Source organism: Argentina silus (assembly GCF_951799395.1).
Source record: "Argentina silus genome assembly, chromosome: 2".
Lineage (NCBI taxonomy): Eukaryota > Metazoa > Chordata > Actinopteri > Argentiniformes > Argentinidae > Argentina > Argentina silus.
The window spans coordinates 34,165,244-34,187,743 of record NC_139656.1 but is presented as its reverse complement, the minus strand read 5'-3'; the positions used below and the strand labels follow the sequence as shown (position 1 = coordinate 34,187,743).

Sequence of the window (22,500 nt, the reverse complement as noted above, 5' to 3'; positions counted from 1 at the left end):
TCTGAAGTGAAATAAATGTATTAAATAAATTGCACCGTTGTCACCATGTGCCTTCTAGATTTTCAAATGACATTCCAACCCTGCTGAAAAACACTGCTTCAACCAGCATAAGATGTTGTTGCCGGTGAGATGCTGCTCTGAAAGGGCAGAGCGACCCTTGAACCAGGTCAACTGTCTGGTGAAATAAATGTTAATAAAAAAATACTTTCAAGAGGTATATTGGATTGAAAATAAAAGATCATTAAATTCGTACATACTTTTTGGAAATGTACTGAAATACAAATTAGCAGAAACTAAATTAAAATATATTTTCAGTAAGTATATTTGATAACTAACTATAAGACGTTAAATTCAAGAATACTTTTTGGAAATATAATTAATTACAAATGAGAGGAAATTAAATTCAAGTAGACTTTCAAAAAGTATATTTGATTCAAATGAATAGCATTTTAATCTCAAGTATACTTTTTGGAAGAATACCTAAAATACAATTAAGCAGAAATATATTATCTGCCATTTAGCTGACGCTTTTATCCAAAGCGACTTATATTGCAGTGCGTGCATACATACATTTTAGTATATATGGTCCCAGCGGGAATAAAACCCACAACGTAAGCATTGTTAGCGCCGTGCTCTACCAACTGAGCCACAGAGGACCATATTCAAGTAGATTCTCAATAAATATATGGAAGTTCATCGTCAGTACAAATTAAGTATACTTTCAATAAGTATAGAAAAACATTAATATATTTGAGGTATATTCCATTTGAGGTTCACATTAAATCGATTTTAATGACACTTAAATATACGTTTTTTTTGCTTGGGTATTCAGAACACTGACACCTAACACAGGTGGATTTACAGTAAGACTCGTTTACCTTCCTCAGCGAGTGCTGTAGCCTGCAGGTTCTCTGCGGAGAGGGAACCTCCTCCATGCTACGCCGTTCTGGGAGAATCTGTGTCTCTACATCTGACTGATGACACAACTGAAGAGATCACACTGAGAAAAAACAAAACCCGTGTCCTGCACCTCAAACCTGGACATGACTGCAGAACACTGCCAGAGGAGTGGAAGAATCGCTCTGTGTGCAATAATGGAACTCTCAGGTTTCACAGTTCTACGGAGACGGACTCTGGAGAATACCAACTGGTAACCTACACCCGAAATGGAGCGTTGTTGCACCATGTCAACATGAGACTGGTGGTACAAGGTACACAACCTCCTCCTCAGTATTCTAATATGACATAGAGTCATATCAATGCCTCCCCTCCATGGTGCATGTGGAAGGTGAGGCCTACAGGGAGATGTAGCTGGGTTTCATAGGTTTCAAATGAAACGGGCCCTCAACAACAACAAGTCCCCCACAAACTATGACCCAGTCCCCCATGTATGTAACTGCAATGTGAAAACATGGTGTTTGTCTTTAGTAAAAGTAACCAAGACAGTTTAGCTGAGCGACTGCCCCTGGTAAACTCATGTATTCAAGTGTGGTTTGAGGTTTCAGCAGCACGCTGACAATGTACATGCTTGTTGTTTCCACACCTTCTCTCAGAGCAGAAAAAAAGATAGCTAACCTTATACGCTGCTATCTACTGATATTGTAAACTGTTGCTTTTTTCTGTGGGTTGGCCAACAGTGGCAATTTAACGCGTCCCCAAGTCTTTAGGTCCGCCTACTATTACTATAGACTGCTATGATGCCTGTGCATCAAGAGAGTTTAATAAGTGTACTGTGTAGATTGTATTGCTTTAAGATATATACTGTACAATAATGGTGTGTGTGTGTGTGTGTGTGTGTGTGTGTGTGTGTGTGTGTGTGTGTGTGTGTGTGTGTGTCAGCCCCTGTGTCAGCCCCAGTGTTGTCTCACGTCTGTCTGTCCAGTGGAGACACCCTGGTCACATGTTCCTCACAGGGGGCCGTGCTGCAGTTCAGCTGGACTCTGATTGGCCAGGCACTGACTGACAGCGTAGCCAACCAATGTGGTCACAGCAGCAGCATCACGGTTCAGGCACATCTGACAGGAGAGCTCACCTGTCAGGTTCAGAATGACGTCAGTAGCAGCAACACCACTGTTCACCTCCCAGTCTGTCACCTCCTCACCTGCACAGGTAACATCTGGACAGCTGGCTTCACCTTATTCACACTGGTTTGATCTGAAGAACATTTAGCTTATTTACTGTTATGCCATAGCTACTTTTTCTATCATGTCTCTTTCCCTCCGTAGCAGTGTGTGTGTGTGTGTGTGTGTGTGTGTGTGTGTGTGTGTGTGTGTGTGTGTGTGTGTGTGTGTGCGTGTGTGCGTGTGTGTGTTTATCTCTGTGTCTGTCTCTGCGTGTGTGTGTGTGTGTGTGTGTGTGTGTGTGTGTGTGTGTGTGTGTGTGTGTGTGTGTGTGTGTATGTGTGTGTGTGTGTGTGTGTGTCTCCAGTGATGTGGTTTCAGTTCCCCTGCATCCCTGTAACAGTGTCAGTAGCTGTGACTGCTGGATCTCTCCTGCTGCTGCTGGGACTGTGCTGTGGTATTCACCGTCTCTACAAGAACCTCAGGTCCACAAACAATACCCCAGGTAGAATGATAGGGTCATTCGGTCCCACTTTAAACTAATTACAACTAATAAAGGCTTAATGACGTCAGGAATGCTTCACACAACAACATCATTTGTACTATATAAATGGTGTTCTGACAACATACATGTACATACTGGCATATTTGAATAAAGCAGGTGGGAGTTGATTAACTGGTATATTTGACACTGAGCCTAGCTAGCTAGCTGTATTTATTATTTCAACAATAGCAGCTTATAGGTTGCTATCGGCTTGGCTAGTTAGCTTGATCTAATTAGCTTAGCATTGAATGTAGCTGCAGTTGCCTGCTAAGCTACCTACCTACCTAGCTTGCTACATTTTAGTCTTTAATTCAGGTCAGGAGAAACACCGTAGCTGGTGATATTGTCCTACTTGTCTGACTGCTTTAACACAATAATGACAATGTGACAACTTGTTAGTCAAAGTTTTATTTAATACCAAAGTTCAGAGTTCAAACCTCTGACATGTTTTGAAAAGTTGTGCATCTGTTAAACTCCGCCCACTGACTTTTTAGGAACCAATCAGATTCTTTCTGCCCTGAGAGTGGAAGACAGTGGTGTGCTAATGCATGACATTAGTTAATACATTATTTATAATGACATTGACATTATATGACATTAGTTAATATATGATTTATAATGTGTTATTTATTTGAAGTGGGACCAGTAAGGTCATTTAATGTCGACCTGAGACAGAATGTAGATCTGTCGTTCGTTGGTTCTTAGCAACGTTCTCCTCTTCATCCCTTCTATCAGCTGGTGATGAAGGCGATGGTGATGATGGTGTTGTCTACGCTGATGTGACAGTCAAGAACAGACAGAGACCAGTGAAGCAGACGTTTACAGCTGCAGAGTACAGACAGATCAAGATGGCTGCCAAGAGACCTGAAGTCTTGGACTAGTTCCCAGAGTTACAGTGATGCTAAGGCTTTAGCTCAGCAAGCTAACACAGTGTTGAGGTGCACAGAAGACTGGGATTCAGACCCAGTTGGTCACACAGACAGAGAGGGGAAACGTAGATTAACATTAAACTATGTGAATCATTGTACCAAATTAGCATAAAGACATGACAACACAAACTGTGGTGCACAGACAAAGAAGTTAAGAGTTAAGAATTTGCTGTTTGTGATTTGAATTAGGCTAAAAAGAAAGTATCACATTTGTCATGACTTTGAGCAGGGGGAGGTTTTTTTTCATAGCAATGGAAAACTTGGCCTGTCACATACTGTCGGTTAGACACTGGTGGTCGCTCCCCACTTCTGGTTTCATGTTTGTCTGTTAACTTCCTGTGTTGAGGTCAAGATAGAGATGTAGATGTAGCTGGCTTGAATCCAACACATTATTCTCTCTTGTTCAGTAGATTCAATAAGATGTTATTGTTAAGATGATTAAAATGTAATGAGTATAAAATGCTGTTATAATATTAGCATGTTGCGCATATAGCATGTAGCTTGAGGCATTGCATATCTAGATGTTTTGTGAGGTTGTCTTTACAGTGAATAAATCCTGTCAGTCACAGCATCAGAACTGTTTTTTCAGATGTGTGTAAATGCAGAGTGTTTGTAATCAACCATGTCCGTCTAATACACAGACAAGGCATGAGGAACTGACACAGTAGGCTACTCTGTATCAAAGGTTTTAACCACAAACAGACTGCAGACGATAAAAACAATTAGCTTGAACATCCACTGGGACAGACACACATCCACTGGGCCCAACCAACCAGATCATCAGACAGACACACATCCACTGAGCCCAACCAACCAGATCATCAGACAGACACACATCCACTGGGCCCAACCAACCAGATCATCAGACAGACACACATCCACTGGGCCCAACCAACCAGATCATCAGACAGACACGCATGCACTGGGCTCAACCAACCAGATCATCAGACAGACACACATCCACTGGGCCCAACCAACCAGTCCAACAGACAGACACACATCCACTGAGCCCAACCAACCAGACTAGTCCTTTGATCAATGTATTTCGCAAAATCATGCTTGAAGGTCCAGTATGTAGATTTTAGGTTTTAAATCATGATGATAAATGGGAACTGTAGTCATTAGGAATGATATCACATGGTAAGGAACGTTGGAGAAGAGAGCTGTATCGATCCTAACAGCCTTTCTATCATCTGGTGTCGGGTAGGACACTGACCTTTACGTGCCTGGTTCCGGTTGATGTCTTTACAAGTATATGCACAGTTTGATGCATAAGTTTGATGCTATTACAAAACGTAGCAGATGCATGTTTTCACAGTGTGGCCAGTGGGGGCAACAACAAACAAAAATTACATGCTGCACCTTTAAAAGATGTAGTTTCAATTTAAAATGTTTGATTTTGACTGGGGGGGGGGCGTGGGTTCTTTAAGGCCTGCTCCTGCAGTTTCAGTCAATTCAGGACGTGATTTGATTTCACTATTTAAAAATGTAACAACTTCTGATAATAAAAAATAAATAAATAATAAAAATCTCCTTTTCTGTTGAGAGAGAAATCAAGGGTCGCACATAAGGCCTTTATTTTCCCTGAATAGTTATTTTAATTTACTTCAGCTGACCCCAACCCCAACCCTAACCCTAACCCCAACCCCACTCTAAACATATGCTTTTCTAAGTTGTGTTTTCTATGACAGACACACAAATGTCCATGACAGACATACAAATGTCCATGACAGACATACAAATGTCCGTAGCTACGATTTGGTTTTTACAATAAAACACCTTTTTTTTAATATATATATATATATACACAAAACATAGTTTTTTTCAATCATTGTTTGTGAAACAGAATGAAGAGAAGACAAATCAGGAGCTAATACTTTTCATCTCATGAGAACATGATTGGGTGATCTAATACTTAGAACATGACATTCTGACATTTTGACCTCTGTGAGTGAAATGGTTCCTATGTCAATGGATTATATTTATAAAAAAGAAAAACACCACATGTTACTGAACTTAGCGTGTGTTGTTAATGTGTAGGCTACCAAGAATAACACACCGTTGATTACAGTGACATACAGCATGTTAGACAGAGGCCCCCAACAACAATGCTATTCAAACAAAGTGTCACTACATGAACCAAAGAGCACAGCCAGGTGAACATTACATTTACATTTACATTTCTGGCATTTAGCAGACGCCTTTATCCAAAGAGACTTAAAACAAAAGCATTTGTTTAAGTATGTGAATCATCTATATATCAGTCATCATAAGATAAAGTAATCAATGCTCAGACCAGGGTTAGGGGTTAGGGGTTAGGGGTTAGAGGTTAGAGGTTATGGGTTAGGGGTAGGGGTTAGGGGTTAGGGGTTAGAGGTTAGGGGTTAGGGGTTAGGGGTAGGGGTTAGAGGTTAGAGGTTAGGGGTAGGGGTTAGGGGTTAGAGGTTAGGGGTTAGAGGTTAGGGGTTAGGGTTAGGGGTTAGGGGTTAAGGTTAGGGGTTAGGGGTTAAGGTTAGGGGTTAGGGTTAGGGGTAGGGGTTAGGGGTTAGGGGTTAGGGATTAGGGTTAGGGGTTAGGGGTAGGGCCATAGGCAGTCACAATGCTAGAAGAAGGACATTTATTTATTCCTTTTTTATATTAACAGGAGAGAAACTTTTACTGGGGGGTAGTGGGGGTGAAGAGGTCTCTAGGGTTAGGGTTAGTACAGGGGGGTAGTGGGGGTGAAGAGGTCTCTAGGGTTAGGGTTAGGGTTAGTACAGGGGGGTAGTGGGGGTGAAGAGGTCTCTAGGGTTAGGGTTAGGGTTAGTACAGGGGGGTAGTGGGGGTGAAGAGGTCTCTAGGGTTAGGGTTAGGGTTAGTACAGGGGGGTAGTGGGGGTGAAGAGGTCTCTAGGGTTAGGGTTAGTACAGGGGGGTAGTGGGGGTGAAGAGGTCTCTAGGGTTAGGGTTAGGGTTAGTACAGGGGGGTAGTGGGGGTGAAGAGGTCTCTAGGGTTAGGGTTAGGGTTAGTACAGGGGGGTAGTGGGGGTGAAGAGGTCTCTAGGGTTAGGGTTAGTACAGGGGGGTAGTGGGGGTGAAGAGGTCTCTAGGGTTAGGGTTAGGGTTAGTACAGGGGGGTAGTGGGGGTGAAGAGGTCTCTAGGGTTAGGGTTAGGGTTAGTACAGGGGGGTAGTGGGGGTGAAGAGGTCTCTAGGGTTAGGGTTAGGGTTAGGGTTAGTACAGGGGGGTAGTGGGGGTGAAGAGGTTTCTAGGGTTAGGGTTAGGGTTAGTACAGAGGGGTAGTGGGGTGAAGAGGTCTCTAGGGTTAGGGTTAGGGTTAGTACAGGGGGGTAGTGGGGGTGAAGAGGTCTCTAGGGTTAGGGTTAGGGTTAGTACAGAGGGGTAGTGGGGTGAAGAGGTCTCTAGGGTTAGGGTTAGTACAGGGGGGTAGTGGGGTGAAGAGGTCTCTAGGGTTAGGGTTAGTACAGGGGGGTAGTGGGGGTGAAGAGGTTGTTAGGGTAAGGGTTAGTACAGGGGGGTAGTTGGGGTGAAGAGGTCTCTAGGTTTAGGGTTAGGGTTAGTACAGGGGGGTAGTGGAGGTGAAGAGGTTGTTAGGGTTAGGGTTAGGGTTAGTACAGGGGGGTAGTGGGGGTGAAGAGGTTGTTAGGGTTAGGGTTAGGGTTAGTACAGGGGGGTAGTGGGGGTGAAGAGGTCTCTAGGGTTAGGGTTAGTACAGGGGGGGTAGTGGGGGTGAAGAGGTCTCTAGGGTTAGGGTTAGGGTTAGTACAGGGGGGTAGTGGGGATGAAGGGGTCTTTAGGGTTAGGGTTAGTACAGGGGGGTAGAGGGGGTGAAGAGGTCTCTAGGGTTAGGGTTAGGGTTAGTACAGGGGGGGTAGTGGGGGTGAAGAGGTCTCTAGGGTTAGGGTTAGAGTTAGTACAGGGGGGTAGTGGAGGTGAAGAGGTTGTTAGGGTTAGGGTTAGGGTTAGTACAGGGGGGTAGTGGGGGTGAAGAGGTCTTTAGGGTTAGGGTTAGTACAGGGGGGTAGTGGGGGTGAAGAGGTCTTTAGGGTTAGTACAGGGTTAGGGTTAGGGTTAGAACATTACTCTGCTGGCTGCCAAAGGACAGCACATGGTTTGCTTTGATGACTTTCACTGTGAGATTTGTGGTAGTTTTTCACACCGTGCAACCTGGTGCACAGAAATGTGTCAAAGTCAGTCTGTCACCTACTATGATGTGACTCTATCAAGTCTGTGTGTATTTGTAGTGTATCATCGTCAACTGTTGTCAGAGTAGTTGTGGACCGTGTTGACGGTAGTGACCCTCTAAAACGTTAATATACCGTTACTCTGTTTCCAGACGCAAAGGAGAAATGGGTTCCCTGATAGTTATAGTTCTGCTGGTGACAGCAGCAGCACAAGGTGAGATAATACATCATAATATCTTATGTCTGTTTACAAGACCCTTTTTCCACTGATGGAAAACGGCTGATGACAGCTCAGGATCATTATGAGATGATATAAGACATTATAATGCAGTCATATCTGCTTTGATCAAGTCTTATAATACTCTGAGCGCTTTATAACTGTTTGCTCAAAGTAAAGTGTGACTCTGATCACTTCCTCAGCTAGTGCTGTAGCCTGCAGGTTCTCTGAGGAGAGGGAACCTCCTCCATGCTACGCCGTTCTGGGAGAATCTGTGTCTCTACATCTGACTGATGACAGAACTGAAGAGATCAGACTGAGAAAAAACGAAACCCGTGTCCTGCACCTCAAACCTGGACAACACTGGAGAACACTGCCAGAGGAGTGGAAGAATCGCTCTGTGTTCTATAATGGAACTCTCAGGATTGACAGTTCTACGGAGACGGACTCTGGAGAATACCAACTGGAAACCTACACCCGAAATGGAACGTTGTTGCACCATGTCAACATGAGACTGGTGGTACAAGGTACACAACCTCCTCCTCAGTATTCTAATATGACATAGAGTCATATCAATGCCTCCCCTCCATGGTGCATGTGGAAGGTGAGGCCTACAGGGAGATGTAGCTGGGTTTCATAGGTTTCAAATGAAACGGGCCCTCAACAACAACAAGTCCCCACAAACTATGACCCAGTCCCCCATGTATGTAACTGCAATGTGAAAACATGGTGTTTGTCTTTAGTAAAAGTAACCAAGACAGTTTAGCTGAGCGACTGCCCCTGGTAAACTCATGTATTCAAGTGTGGTTTGAGGTTTCAGCAGCACGCTGACAATGTACATGCTTGTTGTTTCCACACCTTCTCTCAGAGCAGAAAAAAAGATAGCTAACCTTATACGCTGCTATCTACTGATATTGTAAACTGTTGCTTTTTTCTGTGGGTTGGCCAACAGTGGCAATTTAACGCCTCCCCAAGTCTTTAGGTCCGCCTACTATTACTATAGACTGCTATGATGCCTGTGCATCAAGAGAGTTTAATAAGTGTACTGTGTAGATTGTATTGCTTTAAGATATATACTGTACAATAATGGTGTGTGTGTGTGTGTGTGTGTGTGTGTGTGTGTGTGTGTGTGTGTGTGTGTGTGTGTGTGTGTGTGTGTGTGCGTGCGTGTGTGTGTCTCAGCCTCTGTGTCAGCCCCTGTGTTGTCTCACGTCTGTCTGTCCAGTGGAGACACCCTGGTCACATGTTCCTCACAGGGGGGCGGGCTGCAGTTCAGCTGGACTCTGATTGGCCAGGCACTGACTGACAGCGTAGCCAACCAATGTGGTCACAGCAGCAGCATCACGGTTCAGGCACATCTGACAGGAGAGCTCACCTGTCAGGTTCAGAATGACGTCAGTAGCAGCAACACCACTGTTCACCTCCCAGTCTGTCACCTCCTCACCTGCACAGGTAACATCTGGACAGCTGGCTTCACCTTATTCACACTGGTTTGATCTGAAGTACATTTGATTTGATTGATCTATTGTTTACGTCTCTGCCGTGTCACAGTTTACACCCATGTAGCTGTGACTCATAGTATTGATCAGTTGGCTGATCAGAAGGGATCTGTTGTGTATTTACCTATGTCCACTTTCAATCAATTCCATACTCCAGTGTGTGTGTGTGTGTGTGTGCGTGTGTGCGTGTGTGTCTCTGCGTGTGTGTGTGTGTGTGTGTGTGTGTGTGTGTGTGTGTGTGTCTGTCTCTGCGTGTGTGTGCGTGTGTGTGTGTGTGTGTGTGTGTGTGTGTGTGTGTGTGTGTGTGTCTCCAGTGATGTGGTTTCAGTTCCCCTGCATCCCTGTAACAGTGTCAGTAGCTGTGACTGCTGGATCTCTCCTGCTGCTGCTGGGACTGTGCTGTGGTATTCACCGTCTCTACAAGAACACCACCACCAGAAATGAAACCACAGGTCAATTAATAAAGTTATTCATTTCAGATCCAGATCTAATGTTTGATTTGTTTTCATAATATAACCCTGTATTACTGCAAGGTGAGGTTCAAATGCTATTGCTAAGTTTTGTTCATAAATTGATGGCTTGGGAATGAGTTTTTTAATGCTGGTAACCTGTTGTATAAAAGCAGTAATACACTCAAGTTATCATGGCTGTGGCGATGTTCTCAGCTTCGCTCTGTGGCTACGACCTCGTCACCGCCATGACAAAAGTCTCATAACATACGGCCATCGTGTATTGTTGCGTAATTCTCCTTGTTGTATTCGGCCTCCTCTCCAGCGGCCCCTGGGCAGCAGCAGGTGGTGTACACTGACGTGAAATGCTTCAAGGACAGGAAGAGAGGAGAGACCCAGCTGACCCAGCCAACGTCCTCAGACTCAGACCCAGTGGTCCAGTGGTCCAGCACCATGGCCTGGGGTGGTCCAGTGGTCTAGCACCATGGCCTGGGGTGGTCCAGTGGTCTAGCACCATGGCCTGGGGTGGTCCAGTGGTCTAGCACCATGGCCTGGGGTGGTCCAGTGGTCCAGTGGTCCAGTGGTCTAGCACCATGGCCTGGGGTGGTCCAGTGGTCCAGTGGTCCAGTGGTCCAGTGGTCTAGCACCATGGCCTGGGGTGGTCCAGTGGTCTAGCACCATGGCCTGGGGTGGTCCAGTGGTCTGCCACCATGGCCTGGGGTGGTCCAGTGGTCTAGCACCATGGCCTGGGGTGGTCCAGTGGTCTAGCACCATGGCCTGGGGTGGTCCAGTGGTCTGCCACCATGGCCTGGGGTGGTCCAGTGGTCTAGCACCATGGCCTGGGGTGGTCCAGTGGTCTAGCACCATGGCCTGGGGTGGTCCAGTGGTCCAGCACCATGGCCTGGGGTGGTCCAGTGGTCTGCCACCATGGCCTGGGGTGGTCCAGTGGTCTGCCACCATGGCCTGGGGTGGTCCAGTGGTCTAGCACCATGGCCTGGGGTGGTCCAGTGGTCTAGCACCATGGCCTGGGGTGGTCCAGTGGTCCAGCACCATGGCCTACAGTGCACACATATGCCTATGTGGGCATGGGTTCCGATCTGGCCCATGCCCTGCTGACATACCCTCTCCTCTTTACTTTCCTGTCTTTCTCTACTATCCCTATCCAATAAAAATGAAAAATATAAGAGTGGGACTGCCCCTCTCAAAAAAAAACCTTTAAAAAAAAAAGTGCATATAGCATGTAGCTTGAGCATGGCATCTAAAACAGAGCTAGTGTCTCTACCGTATCATGTATTGTGAGGTTGTTTTTACAGTGAATAAATCCTGTCACTCTCAGCGTCAGAACTGTTACTTCAGTTGATAGAGAAATGATTGAATATAATGTGCGATCGTCGAATTTGTTTTATGTTTTTAAATTGACGTCCTAAAATGGCTGAAATTCAACTGAACTCAACCCAGCCCCGAACTTCTATTTATAGAAACTCAACTAAGAGGCTTTTTTAGAAAGGACAGGAAGCATGTTTGATCTTCTGATGTACGCTCTCATGTCTGGAAATGAAGGCTGTCACATGTCTCTACTTCGTGTCGTGAGCTTAAGCTGAGCGTCATCCTTTAAAGGAGTGGTTCGCACTCAGAGAACAATTAGATTAAAAACTGATAGACAGAGTGTTGTGCATTTCCATCTTGGAAGGACATCCATTTGAACGTTGGTGAGTTGATGAGAGTATTTCTGCTCATTTCATCTCTCAGATGAACCTCTGCTGTAAATATGACTTTTAATGCAGGTAAAGCCTTTGGTGGAGTTTATGCATTGACTTCCAAACAACGATGCTGCTCAAAGAAGGCTTCACATAGAAACACACGGGACAGTTAATCTGATATCAAAATCATTTACAATGATGTACAGTATTCTGTTAGTCTGAGTTTAACATAGTTTATCCATTCAATTCCATCTAGTAAGAGTTGAAGACTTCCTGATACTGTCCCCTGGGCAGACAGAAGTGCAACTCAGTTGGCCCCTAAATAAGCATGTTGTATTTTCAATAAGCCTGTCTATCATTTGTAGTGTAGTATGATTGACTGTTGCTATGGTATTTTACAGTCGTGTGTATAGTGGTTTAAGACTGTTGCTATGGTATTTTACTGTAGTGTGTACAGTGTTTTAAGACTTTTTGCTATGGTATTTTACTGTAGTGTGTACACTGTTTTAAGACTGTTGCTATGGTTTTTACAGTAGTGTGTACAGTGTTTTTAAGACGTTTTGCTATGGTATTTTACTGTAGTGTGTACAGTGTTTTGAGACTATTTGCTTCCTTCATTCCTCTTGTACAGAAATGGGTTTTCTGGTGGTAACAGTTCTGATGGTAACAGTTGTGGTGGCGACAGCAGCGGTGGCACAAGGTTAGCACTGCTCATAACTCCACATCTACGAGGCTGTGAATGTGTCCATGTCATTTTACTACATTTTAGATTTTCAGCTTGTTTTAATATTTACTTACACTTTCTATTTGTATGTCTGCTTTGGCAATATTTTAATTGAATTGAATTGGAGAGAGAGAGAGAGAGAGAGAGAGAGAGAGAGAGAGAGAGAGAGAGAGAGAGAGAGAGAGAGAGAGAGAGATGCTTGTTCAACCTACGGGTGATTCCAATGAATATGTTCTAGCTACACATATAAGCTAAAAATGTATATACTTAAAGTATACTTAAGTATTATTTTTCTAGTGTACTTGAGTTGAAATATGCTAAAGTATATTGATATTAAAATGATCCATCTTAAATTGTACTAAAGTTGTATTTAATATACTAAAATTGTAAAAGATAGGTAAAAGTAGGTTTTAAGCATATTAATAATAAACAATAATTATGGTTAGCAACTTAATACACATAATTGAAGGATAGCAGGAATCAAAGTACTGTATACAAAACTGAAGGGTAGCCCTGTTCATACATAATCCAATCTCAAAATGAGCATTGAATCCAATAAAAACCAAACTATAAGTGTTGTTGTTAACAAAGACTTACATTTCAGATAGGAATGCTGGGTAATATGTAAATTACATGATATATACTAAAATTATATTAACATTATATTCTAAACATACTTCATTTCAGATTTTTTATTGAGATTTTTTCAGGATATTCTGCAAATGTTTTTGTTCAAAGCTGTTGTTGACATGGTTAACATGGCCCAAGACGACCAAGATATATGTGAGGTTGAACGTGACATTCTAGATTCTTCTGAAGTGAAATAAATGTATTAAATAAATTGCACCGTTGTCACCATGTGCCTTCTAGATTTTCAAATGACATTCCAACCCTGCTGAAAAACACTGCTTCAACCAGCATAAGATGTTGTTGCCGGTGAGATGCTGCTCTGAAAGGGCAGAGCGACCCTTGAACCAGGTCAACTGTCTGGTGAAATAAATGTTAATAAAAAAATACTTTCAAGAGGTATATTGGATTGAAAATAAAAGATCATTAAATTCGTACATACTTTTTGGAAATGTACTGAAATACAAATTAGCAGAAATTAAATTAAAATATATTTTCAGTAAGTATATTTGATAACTAACTATAAGACGTTAAATTCAAGAATACTTTTTGGAAATATAATTAATTACAAATGAGAGGAAATTAAATTCAAGTAGACTTTCAAAAAGTATATTTGATTCAAATGAATAGCATTTTAATCTCAAGTATACTTTTTGGAAGAATACCTAAAATACAATTAAGCAGAAATATATTATCTGCCATTTAGCTGACGCTTTTATCCAAAGCGACTTACATTGCAGTGCGTGCATACATTTTAGTATAGATGGTCCCAGCGGGAATAAAACCCACAACGTAAGCATTGTTAGCGCCGTGCTCTACCAACTGAGCCACACAGGACCATATTCAAGTAGATTCTCAATAAATATATGGAAGTTCATCGTCAGTACAAATTAAGTATACTTTCAATAAGTATAGAAAAATATATTTGAGGTATATTCCATTTGAGGTTCACATTAAATCGATTTTAATGACACTTAAATATACGTTTTTTTTGCTTGGGTATTCAGAACACTGACACCTAACACAGGTGGATTTACAGTAAGACTTGTTTACCTTCCTCAGCTAGTGCTGTAGCCTGCAGGTTCTCTGAGGAGAGGGAACCTCCTCCATGCTACGCTGTTCTGGGAGAATCTGTGTCTCTACATCTGACTGATGACACAACTGAAGAGATCACACTGAGAAAAAACAAAACCCGTGTCCTGCACCTCAAACCTGGACATGACTGCAGAACACTGCCAGAGGAGTGGAAGAATCGCTCTGTGTGCAATAATGGAACTCTCAGGATTTACAGTTCTACAGAGAGGGACTCTGGAGAATACCTACTGGAAACTCATAACCGAAATGGGACATTTTTACGCTGCGTTAAATTAAAACTGGTGATACAAGGTACAAGACAGAACCTTGTCTTCATCCTTAAGAGAGTTACATCAATGTCATGCAACCTTTCCCCAGTGTTGGGGCATTCTAATAGGCCACTATGAACCAGTGCACCAAGAGAGTTTTATGTAGGTATCATTCATGTCAAAGACATTCATGATGTTTGTGTGTGTGTGTGTGTGTGTGTGTGTGTGTGTGTGTGTGTGTGTGTGTGTGTGTGTGTGTGTGTGTCAGCCCCTGTCTCAGCCCCTGTGTTGTCTCACGTCTGTCTGTCCAGTGGAGACACCCAGGTCACATGTTCCTCACAGGGGGGCGGGCTGCAGTTCAGCTGGACTCTGATTGGCCAGGCACTGACTGACAGCGTAGCCAACCAATGTGGTCACAGCAGCAGCATCACGGTTCAGGCACATCTGACAGGAGAGCTCACCTGTCAGGTTCAGAATGACGTCAGTGGCAGCAACACCACTGTTCACCTCCCAGTCTGTCACCTCCTCACCTGCACAGGTAACATCTGGACAGCTGGCTTCACCTTATTCACACTGGTTTGATCTGAAGTACATTTAGCTGATTTACTGTTATGCCATAGCTACTTTTTCTATCATGTCTCTTTCCCTCTGTAGCAGTGTGTGTGTGTGTGTGTGTGTGTGTGTGTGTGTGTGTGTGTGTGTGTGTCTCCAGTGATGTGGTTTCAGTTCCCCTGCATCCCTGTAACAGTGTCAGTAGCTGTGACTGCTGGATCTCTCCTGCTGCTGCTGGGACTGTGCTGTGGTATTCACCGTCTCTACAAGAACCTCAGGTCCACAAACAATACCCCAGGTAGAATGACGGTCCCACTTTAAACTAATTACAACTAATAAAGGCTTAATGACGTCAGGAATGCTTCACACAACAACATCATTTGTACTATATAAATGGTGTTCTGACAACATACATGTATATACTGGCATATTTGAATAAAGCAGGTGGGAGTTGATTAACTGGTATATTTGACACTGAGCCTAGCTAGCTAGCTGTATTTATTATTTCAACAATAGCAGCTTATAGGTTGCTATCTGCTTGGCTAGTTAGCTTGATCTAATTAGCTTAGCATTGAATGTAGCTGCAGTTGCCTGCTAAGCTACCTACCTACCTAGCTTGCTACATTTTAGTCTTTAATTCAGGTCAGGAGAAACACCGTAGCTGGTGATATTGTCCTACTTGTCTGACTGCTTTAACACAATAATGACAATGTGACAACTTGTTAGTCAAAGTTTTATTTAATACCAAAGTTCAGAGTTCAAACCTCTGACATGTTTTGAAAAATTGTGCATCTGTTAAACTCCGCCCACTGACTTTTTAGGAACCAATCAGATTCTTTCTGCCCTGAGAGTGGAAGACAGTGGTGTGCTAAAGCATGACATTAGTTAATAAATAATTTATAATGACATTGACATTATATGACATTAGTTAATGTATGATTTATAATGACATTGACATTATATGACATTAGTTAATAAATGATTTATAATGTGTTATTTATTTGAAGTGGGACCAGTAGGGTCATTTAATGTCGACCTGAGACAGAATGTAGATCTGTCGTTCGTTGGTTCTGAGCAACGTTCTCCTCTTCATCCCTTCTATCAGCTGGTGATGAAGGTGATGGTGATGATGGTGTTGTCTACGCTGATGTGACAGTCAAGAACAGACAGAGACCAGTGAAGCAGACGCCTGCAGCTGCAGAGTACGGACAGATCAAGATGGCTGCCAAGAGACCTGAAGTCTTGGACTAGTTCCCAGAGTTACAGTGATGCTAAGGCTTTAGCTCAGCAAGCTAACACAGTGTTGAGGTGCACAGAAGACTGGGATTCAGACCCAGTTGGTCACACAGACAGAGAGGGGAAACGTAGATTAACATTAAACTATGTGAATCATTGTACCAAATTAGCATAAAGACATGACAACACAAACTGTGGTGCACAGACAAAGAAGTTAAGAGTTAAGAATTTGCTGTTTATGATTTGAATTAGGCTAAAAAGAAAGTGTCACATTTGTCGGTTTGAGCAGGGGGAGGTTTTTGAAGCCATGTCTTAGCAATGGAAAACTTGGCCTGTCACATACTGTCGGTTAGACACTGGTGGTCGCTCCCCACTTCTGGTTTCATGTTTGTCTCTTAACTTCCTGTGTTGAGGTCAAGATAGAGATGTAGATGTAGCTGGCTTGAATCCAACACATTATTCTCTCTTGTTCAGTAGATTCAATAAGATGATTAAAATGTAATGAGTATAAAATGCTGTTATAATATTAGCATGTTGCGCATATTGCATGTAGCTTGAGGCATTGCATATGTAGATGTTTTGTGAGGTTGTCTTTACAGTGAATAAATCCTGTCAGTCACAGCATCAGAACTGTTTTTTCAGATGTGTGTAAATGCAGAGTGTCTGTAATCAACCATGTCCGTCTAATACACAGACAAGGCATGAGGAACTGACACAGTAGGCTACTCTGTATCAAAGGTTTTAACCACAAACAGACTGCAGACGATAAAAACAATTAGCTTGAACATCCACTGGGACAGACACACATCCACTGGGCCCAACCAACCAGATCATCATACAGACACACATCCACTGGGCCCAACCAACCAGATCATCAGACAGACACACATCCACTGGGCCCAACCAACCAGATCATCAGACAGACACACATCCACTGGGCCCAACCAACCAGATCATCAGACAGACACACATGCACTGGGCTCAACCAACCAGATCATCAGACAGACACACATCCACTGGGCCCAACCAACCAGTCCAACAGACAGACACACATCCACTGAGCCCAACCAACCAGACTAGTCCTTTGATCAATGTATTTCGCAAAATCATGCTTGAAGGTCCAGTATGTAGATTTTAGGTTTTAAATCATGATGATAAATGGGAACTGTAGTCATTAGGAATGATATCACATGGTAAGGAACGTTGGTGAAGAGAGCTGTATCGATCCTAACAGCCTTTCTATCATCTGGTGTCGGGTAGGACACTGACCTTTACGTGCCTGGTTCCGGTTGATGTCTTTACAAGTATATGCACAGTTTGATGCATAAGTTTGATGCTATTACAAAACGTAGCAGATGCATGTTTTCACAGTGTGGCCAGTGGGGGCAACAACAAACAAAAACTACATGCTGCACCTTTAAAAGATGTAGTTTCAATTTAAAATGTTTGATTTTGACTGGGGGGTGGGGGGGGGGGCGTGGGTTCTTTAAGGCCTGCTCCTGCAGTTTCAGTCAATTCAGGACGTGATTTGATTTCACTATTTAAAAATGTAACAACTTCTGATAATAAAAAATAAATAAATAATAAAAATCTCCTTTTCTGTTGAGAGAGAAATCAAGGGTCGCACATAAGGCCTTTATTTTCCCTGAATAGTTATTTTAATTTACTTCAGCTGACCCCAACCCCAACCCTAACCCTAACCCCAACCCCACTCTAAACATATGCTTTTCTAAGTTGTGTTTTCTATGACAGACATACAAATGTCCGTAGCTACGATTTGGTTTTTACAATAAAACACCTTTTTTTTAATATATATATATATATATATATATATATATATATATATATATATATATATATATATATACACAAAACATAGTTTTTTTCAATAATTGTTTGTGAAACAGAATGAAGAGAAGACAGATCAGGAGCTAATACTTTTCATCTCATGAGAACATGATTGGGTGATCTAATACTTAGAACATGACATTCTGACATTTTGACCTGGTTCCTTAGTGAAATTTAGTGAAATGGTTCCTATGTCAATGGATTATATTTATAAAAAAGAAAAACACCACATGTTACTGAACTTAGCGTGTGTTGTTAATGTGTAGGCCACCAAGAATAACACACCGTTGATTACAGTGACATACAGCATGTTAGACAGAGGCCCCCAACAACAATGCTATTCAAACAAAGTGTCACTACATGAACCAAAGAGCACAGCCAGGTGAACATTACATTTACATTTACATTTATGGCATTTAGCAGACGCCTTTATCCAAAGAGACTTACAACAAAAGCATTTGTTTAAGTATGTGAATCATCTATATATCAGTCATCATAAGATAAAGTAATCAATGCTCAGACCAGGGTTAGGGGTTAGGGGTTAGGGGTTAGAGGTTATGGGTTAGGGGTAGGGGTTAGGGGTTAGGGGTTAGAGGTTAGGGGTTAGGGGTTAGGGGTAGGGGTTAGAGGTTAGGGGTAGGGGTTAGGGGTTAGGGGTTAGAGGTTAGGGGTTAGAGGTTAGGGGTTAAGGTTAGGGGTTAGGGGTTAAGGTTAGGGGTTAGGGGTTAAGGTTAGGGGTTAGGGATTAAGGTTAGGGGTTAGGGGTTAGGGTTAGGGGTTAGGGGTTAAGGTTAGGGTTAGGGGTAGGGCCATAGGCAGTCACAATGCTAGAAGAAGGACATTTATTTATTCCTTTTTTATATTAACAGGAGAGAAACTTTTACTGGGGGGTAGTGGGGGTGAAGAGGTCGTTAGGGTTAGGGTTAGGGTTAGGGTTAGTACAGGGGGGGTAGTGGGGGTGAAGGGGTCTCTAGGGTTAGGGTTAGGGTTAGTACAGGGGGGTAGTGGGGGTGAAGAGGTCTCTAGGGTTAGGGTTAGTACAGGGGGGTAGTGGGGGTGAAGAGGTCTCTAGGGTTAGGGTTAGTACAGGGGGGTAGTGGGGGTGAAGAGGTCTCTAGGGTTAGGGTTAGTACAGGGGGGTAGTGGGGGTGAAGAGGTCTCTAGGGTTAGGGTTAGGGTTAGTACAGGGGGGTAGTGGGGGTGAAGAGGTCTCTAGGGTTAGGGTTAGTACAGGGGGGTAGTGGGGATGAAGAGGTCTCTAGGGTTAGGGTTAGTACAGGGGGGGTAGTGGGGGTGAAGAGGTCTCTAGGGTTAGGGTTAGGGTTAGTACAGGGGGGGTAGTGGGGGTGAAGAGGTCTCTAGGGTTAGGGTTAGGGTTAGTACAGGGGGGGTAGTGGGGGTGAAGAGGTCTTTAGGGTTAGGGTTAGTACAGGGGGGTAGTGGGGGTGAAGAGGTCTCTAGGGTTAGGGTTAGGGTTAGTACAGGGGGGTAGTGGGGGTGAAGAGGTCTCTAGGGTTAGGGTTAGGGTTAGTACAGGGGGGTAGTGGGGGTGAAGAGGTTTCTAGGGTTAGGGTTAGGGTTAGTACAGGGGGGTAGTGGGGGTGAAGAGGTCTCTAGGGTTAGGGTTAGGGTTAGTACAGGGGGGTAGTGGGGGTGAAGAGGTCTCTAGGGTTAGGGTTAGGGTTAGGGTTAGTACAGGGGGGTAGTGGGGGTGAAGAGGTCTCTAGGGTTAGGGTTAGGGTTAGTACAGGGGGGTAGTGGGGATGAAGAGGTCGCTAGGGTTAGGGTTAGGGTTAGTACAGGGTTGTAGTGGGGTGAAGAGGTTGTTAGGGTAAGGGTTAGGGTTAGTACAGGGGGGTAGTGGGGGTGAAGAGGTTGTTAGGGTTAGGGTTAGTACAGAGGGGTAGTGGGGGTGAAGAGGTCTCTAGGGTTAGGGTTAGGGTTAGTACAGGGGGGTAGTGGGGTGAAGAGGTCTCTAGGGTTAGGGTTAGGGTTAGTACAGGGGGTAGTGGGGGTGAAGAGGTCTCTAGGGTTAGGGTTAGTACAGGGGGGTAGTGGGGATGAAGAGGTCTCTAGGGTTAGGGTTAGTACAGGGGGGTAGTGGGGATGAAGAGGTCTCTAGGGTTAGGGTTAGGGTTAGGGTTAGTACAGGGGGGTAGTGGGGGTGAAGAGGTTGTTAGGGTAAGGGTTAGTACAGGGGGGTAGTTGGGGTGAAGAGGTCTCTAGGTTTAGGGATAGGGTTAGTACAGGTGGGTAGTGGAGGTGAAGAGGTCTCTAGGGTTAGGGTTAGGGTTAGTACAGGGGGGTAGTGGAGGTGAAGAGGTTGTTAGGGTTAGGGTTAGGGTTAGTACAGGGGGGTAGTGGGGGTGAAGAGGTTGTTAGGGTTAGGGTTAGTACAGGGGGGTAGAGGGGGTGAAGAGGTCTCTAGGGTTAGGGTTAGTACAGGGGGGGTAGTGGGGGTGAAGAGGTCTCTAGGGTTAGGGTTAGGGTTAGTACAGGGGGGTAGTGGGGATGAAGGGGTCTTTAGGGTTAGGGTTAGTACAGGGGGGTAGAGGGGGTGAAGAGGTCTCTAGGGTTAGGGTTAGGGTTAGTACAGGGGGGGTAGTGGGGGTGAAGAGGTCTCTAGGGTTAGGGTTAGGGTTAGTACAGGGGGGTAGTGGGGGTGAAGAGGTCTTTAGGGTTAGGGTTAGTACAGGGGGGTAGTGGGGGTGAAGAGGTCTTTAGGGTTAGTACAGGGTTAGGGTTAGAACATTACTCTGCTGGCTGCCAAAGGACAGCACATGGTTTGCTTTGATGACTTTCACTGTGAGATTTGTGGTAGTTTTTCACACCGTGCAATCTGGTGCACAGAAATGTGTCAAAGTCAGTCTGTCACCTACGATGATGTGACTCTATCAAGTCTGTGTGTATTTGTAGTGTATCATCGTCAACTGTTGTCAGAGTAGTTGTGGACCGTGTTGACGGTAGTGACCCTCTAAGACGCTAATATACCGTTACTCTGTTTCCAGACGCAAAGGAGAAATGGGTTCCCTGATAGTTATAGTTCTGCTGGTGACAGCAGCAGCACAAGGTGAGATAATACATCATAATATCTTATGTCTGTTTAGAACTGACGGAAAACTGCTGATGATACATCAGAATCATTATGAGATGATATAAGACATTATAATGCAGTCATATCTGCTTTGATCAAGTCTTATAATACTCTGAGCGCTTTATAACTGTTTGCTCAAAGTAAAGTGTGACTCTGATCACTTCCTCAGCTAGTGCTGTAGCCTGCAGGTTCTCTGAGGAGAGGGAACCTCCTCCATGCTACGCCGTTCTGGGAGAATCTGTGTCTCTACATCTGACTGATGACACAACTGAAGAGATCAGACTGAGAAAAGGCAAAACCCGTGTCCTGCACCTCAAACCTGGACAACACTGGAGAACACTGCCAGAGGAGTGGAAGAATCGCTCTGTGTTCTATAATGGAACTCTCAGGATTGACAGTTCTACGGAGACGGACTCTGGAGAATACCTACTGGAAACCTACACCCGAAATGGAGCGTTGTTGCACCGTGTCAACATGAGACTGGTGGTACAAGGTACACAACCTCCTCCTCAGTATTCTAATATGACATAGAGTCATATCAATGCCTCCCCTCCATGGTGCATGTGGAAGGTGAGGCCTACAGGGAGATGTAGCTGGGTTTCATAGGTTTCAAATGAAACGGGCCCTCAACAACAACAAGTCCCCACAAACTATGACCCAGTCCCCCATGTATGTAACTGCAATGTGAAAACATGGTGTTTGTCTTTAGTAAAAGTAACCAAGACAGTTTAGCTGAGCGACTGCCCCTGGTAAACTCATGTATTCAAGTGTGGTTTGAGGTTTCAGCAGCACGCTGACAATGTACATGCTTGTTGTTTCCACACCTTCTCTCAGAGCAGAAAAAAAGATAGCTAACCTTATACGCTGCTATCTACTGATATTGTAAACTGTTGCTTTTTTCTGTGGGTTGGCCAACAGTGGCAATTTAACGCCTCCCCAAGTCTTTAGGTCCGCCTACTATTACTATAGACTGCTATGATGCCTGTGCATCAAGAGAGTTTAATAAGTGTACTGTGTAGATTGTATTGCTTTAAGATATATACTGTACAATAATGGTGTGTGTGTGTGTGTGTGTGTGTGTGTGTGTGTGTGTGTGTGTGTGTGTGTGTGTGTGTGTGTGTGTGTGTGTGTCAGCCCCTGTGTCAGCCCCAGTGTTGTCTCACGTCTGTCTGTCCAGTGGAGACACCCAGGTCACATGTTCCTCACAGGGGGGCGGGCTGAAGTTCAGCTGGACTCTGATTGGCCAGGCATTGACTGACAGTGTAGCCAACCAATGTGGTCACAGCAGCAGCATCACGGTTCAGGCACATCTGACAGGAGAGCTCACCTGTCAGGTTCAGAATGACGTCAGTAGCAGCAACACCACTGTTCACCTCCCAGTCTGTCACCTCCTCACCTGCACAGGTAACATCTGGACAGCTGGCTTCACCTTATTCACACTGGTTTGATCTGAAGAACATTTGATTTGATTGATCTATTGTTTACGTCTCTGCCG

General features: G+C 44.0%; 2 protein-coding genes across 3 annotated transcripts in view; both read left to right on the top strand.

Annotated features, from left to right (window-relative positions):
• Positions 1–3,886, top strand: part of LOC310800980 (uncharacterized protein) — a 5,564-nt gene extending 1,678 nt beyond the window's left edge. For both annotated transcript variants that reach the window (XM_083664884.1, XM_083664885.1), the window contains 4 exons: positions 888–1,211; positions 1,840–2,109; positions 2,464–2,565; positions 3,340–3,886. In XM_083664884.1, coding sequence (XP_083521010.1) covers positions 888–1,211; positions 1,840–2,109; positions 2,464–2,565; positions 3,340–3,485 — 842 coding nt within the window. In that variant the 3' untranslated portion in view covers positions 3,486–3,886. The remainder of the gene's footprint in view (positions 1–887; positions 1,212–1,839; positions 2,110–2,463; positions 2,566–3,339) is intronic.
• A 3,826-nt stretch (positions 3,887–7,712) lies between these two features.
• LOC310801351 (uncharacterized protein) lies at positions 7,713–10,395 on the top strand (the record flags this gene model as incomplete). Its single annotated transcript, XM_083665345.1, has 6 exons — positions 7,713–7,722; positions 8,137–8,460; positions 8,747–8,768; positions 9,159–9,385; positions 9,747–9,884; positions 10,207–10,395. The coding sequence occupies 6 exons, from the start codon at positions 7,713–7,715 to the stop codon at positions 10,359–10,361; spliced, it is 876 nt and encodes a 291-aa protein (XP_083521471.1). The 3' UTR covers positions 10,362–10,395.
• Between the last annotated feature and the right edge of the window lie 12,105 nt (positions 10,396–22,500).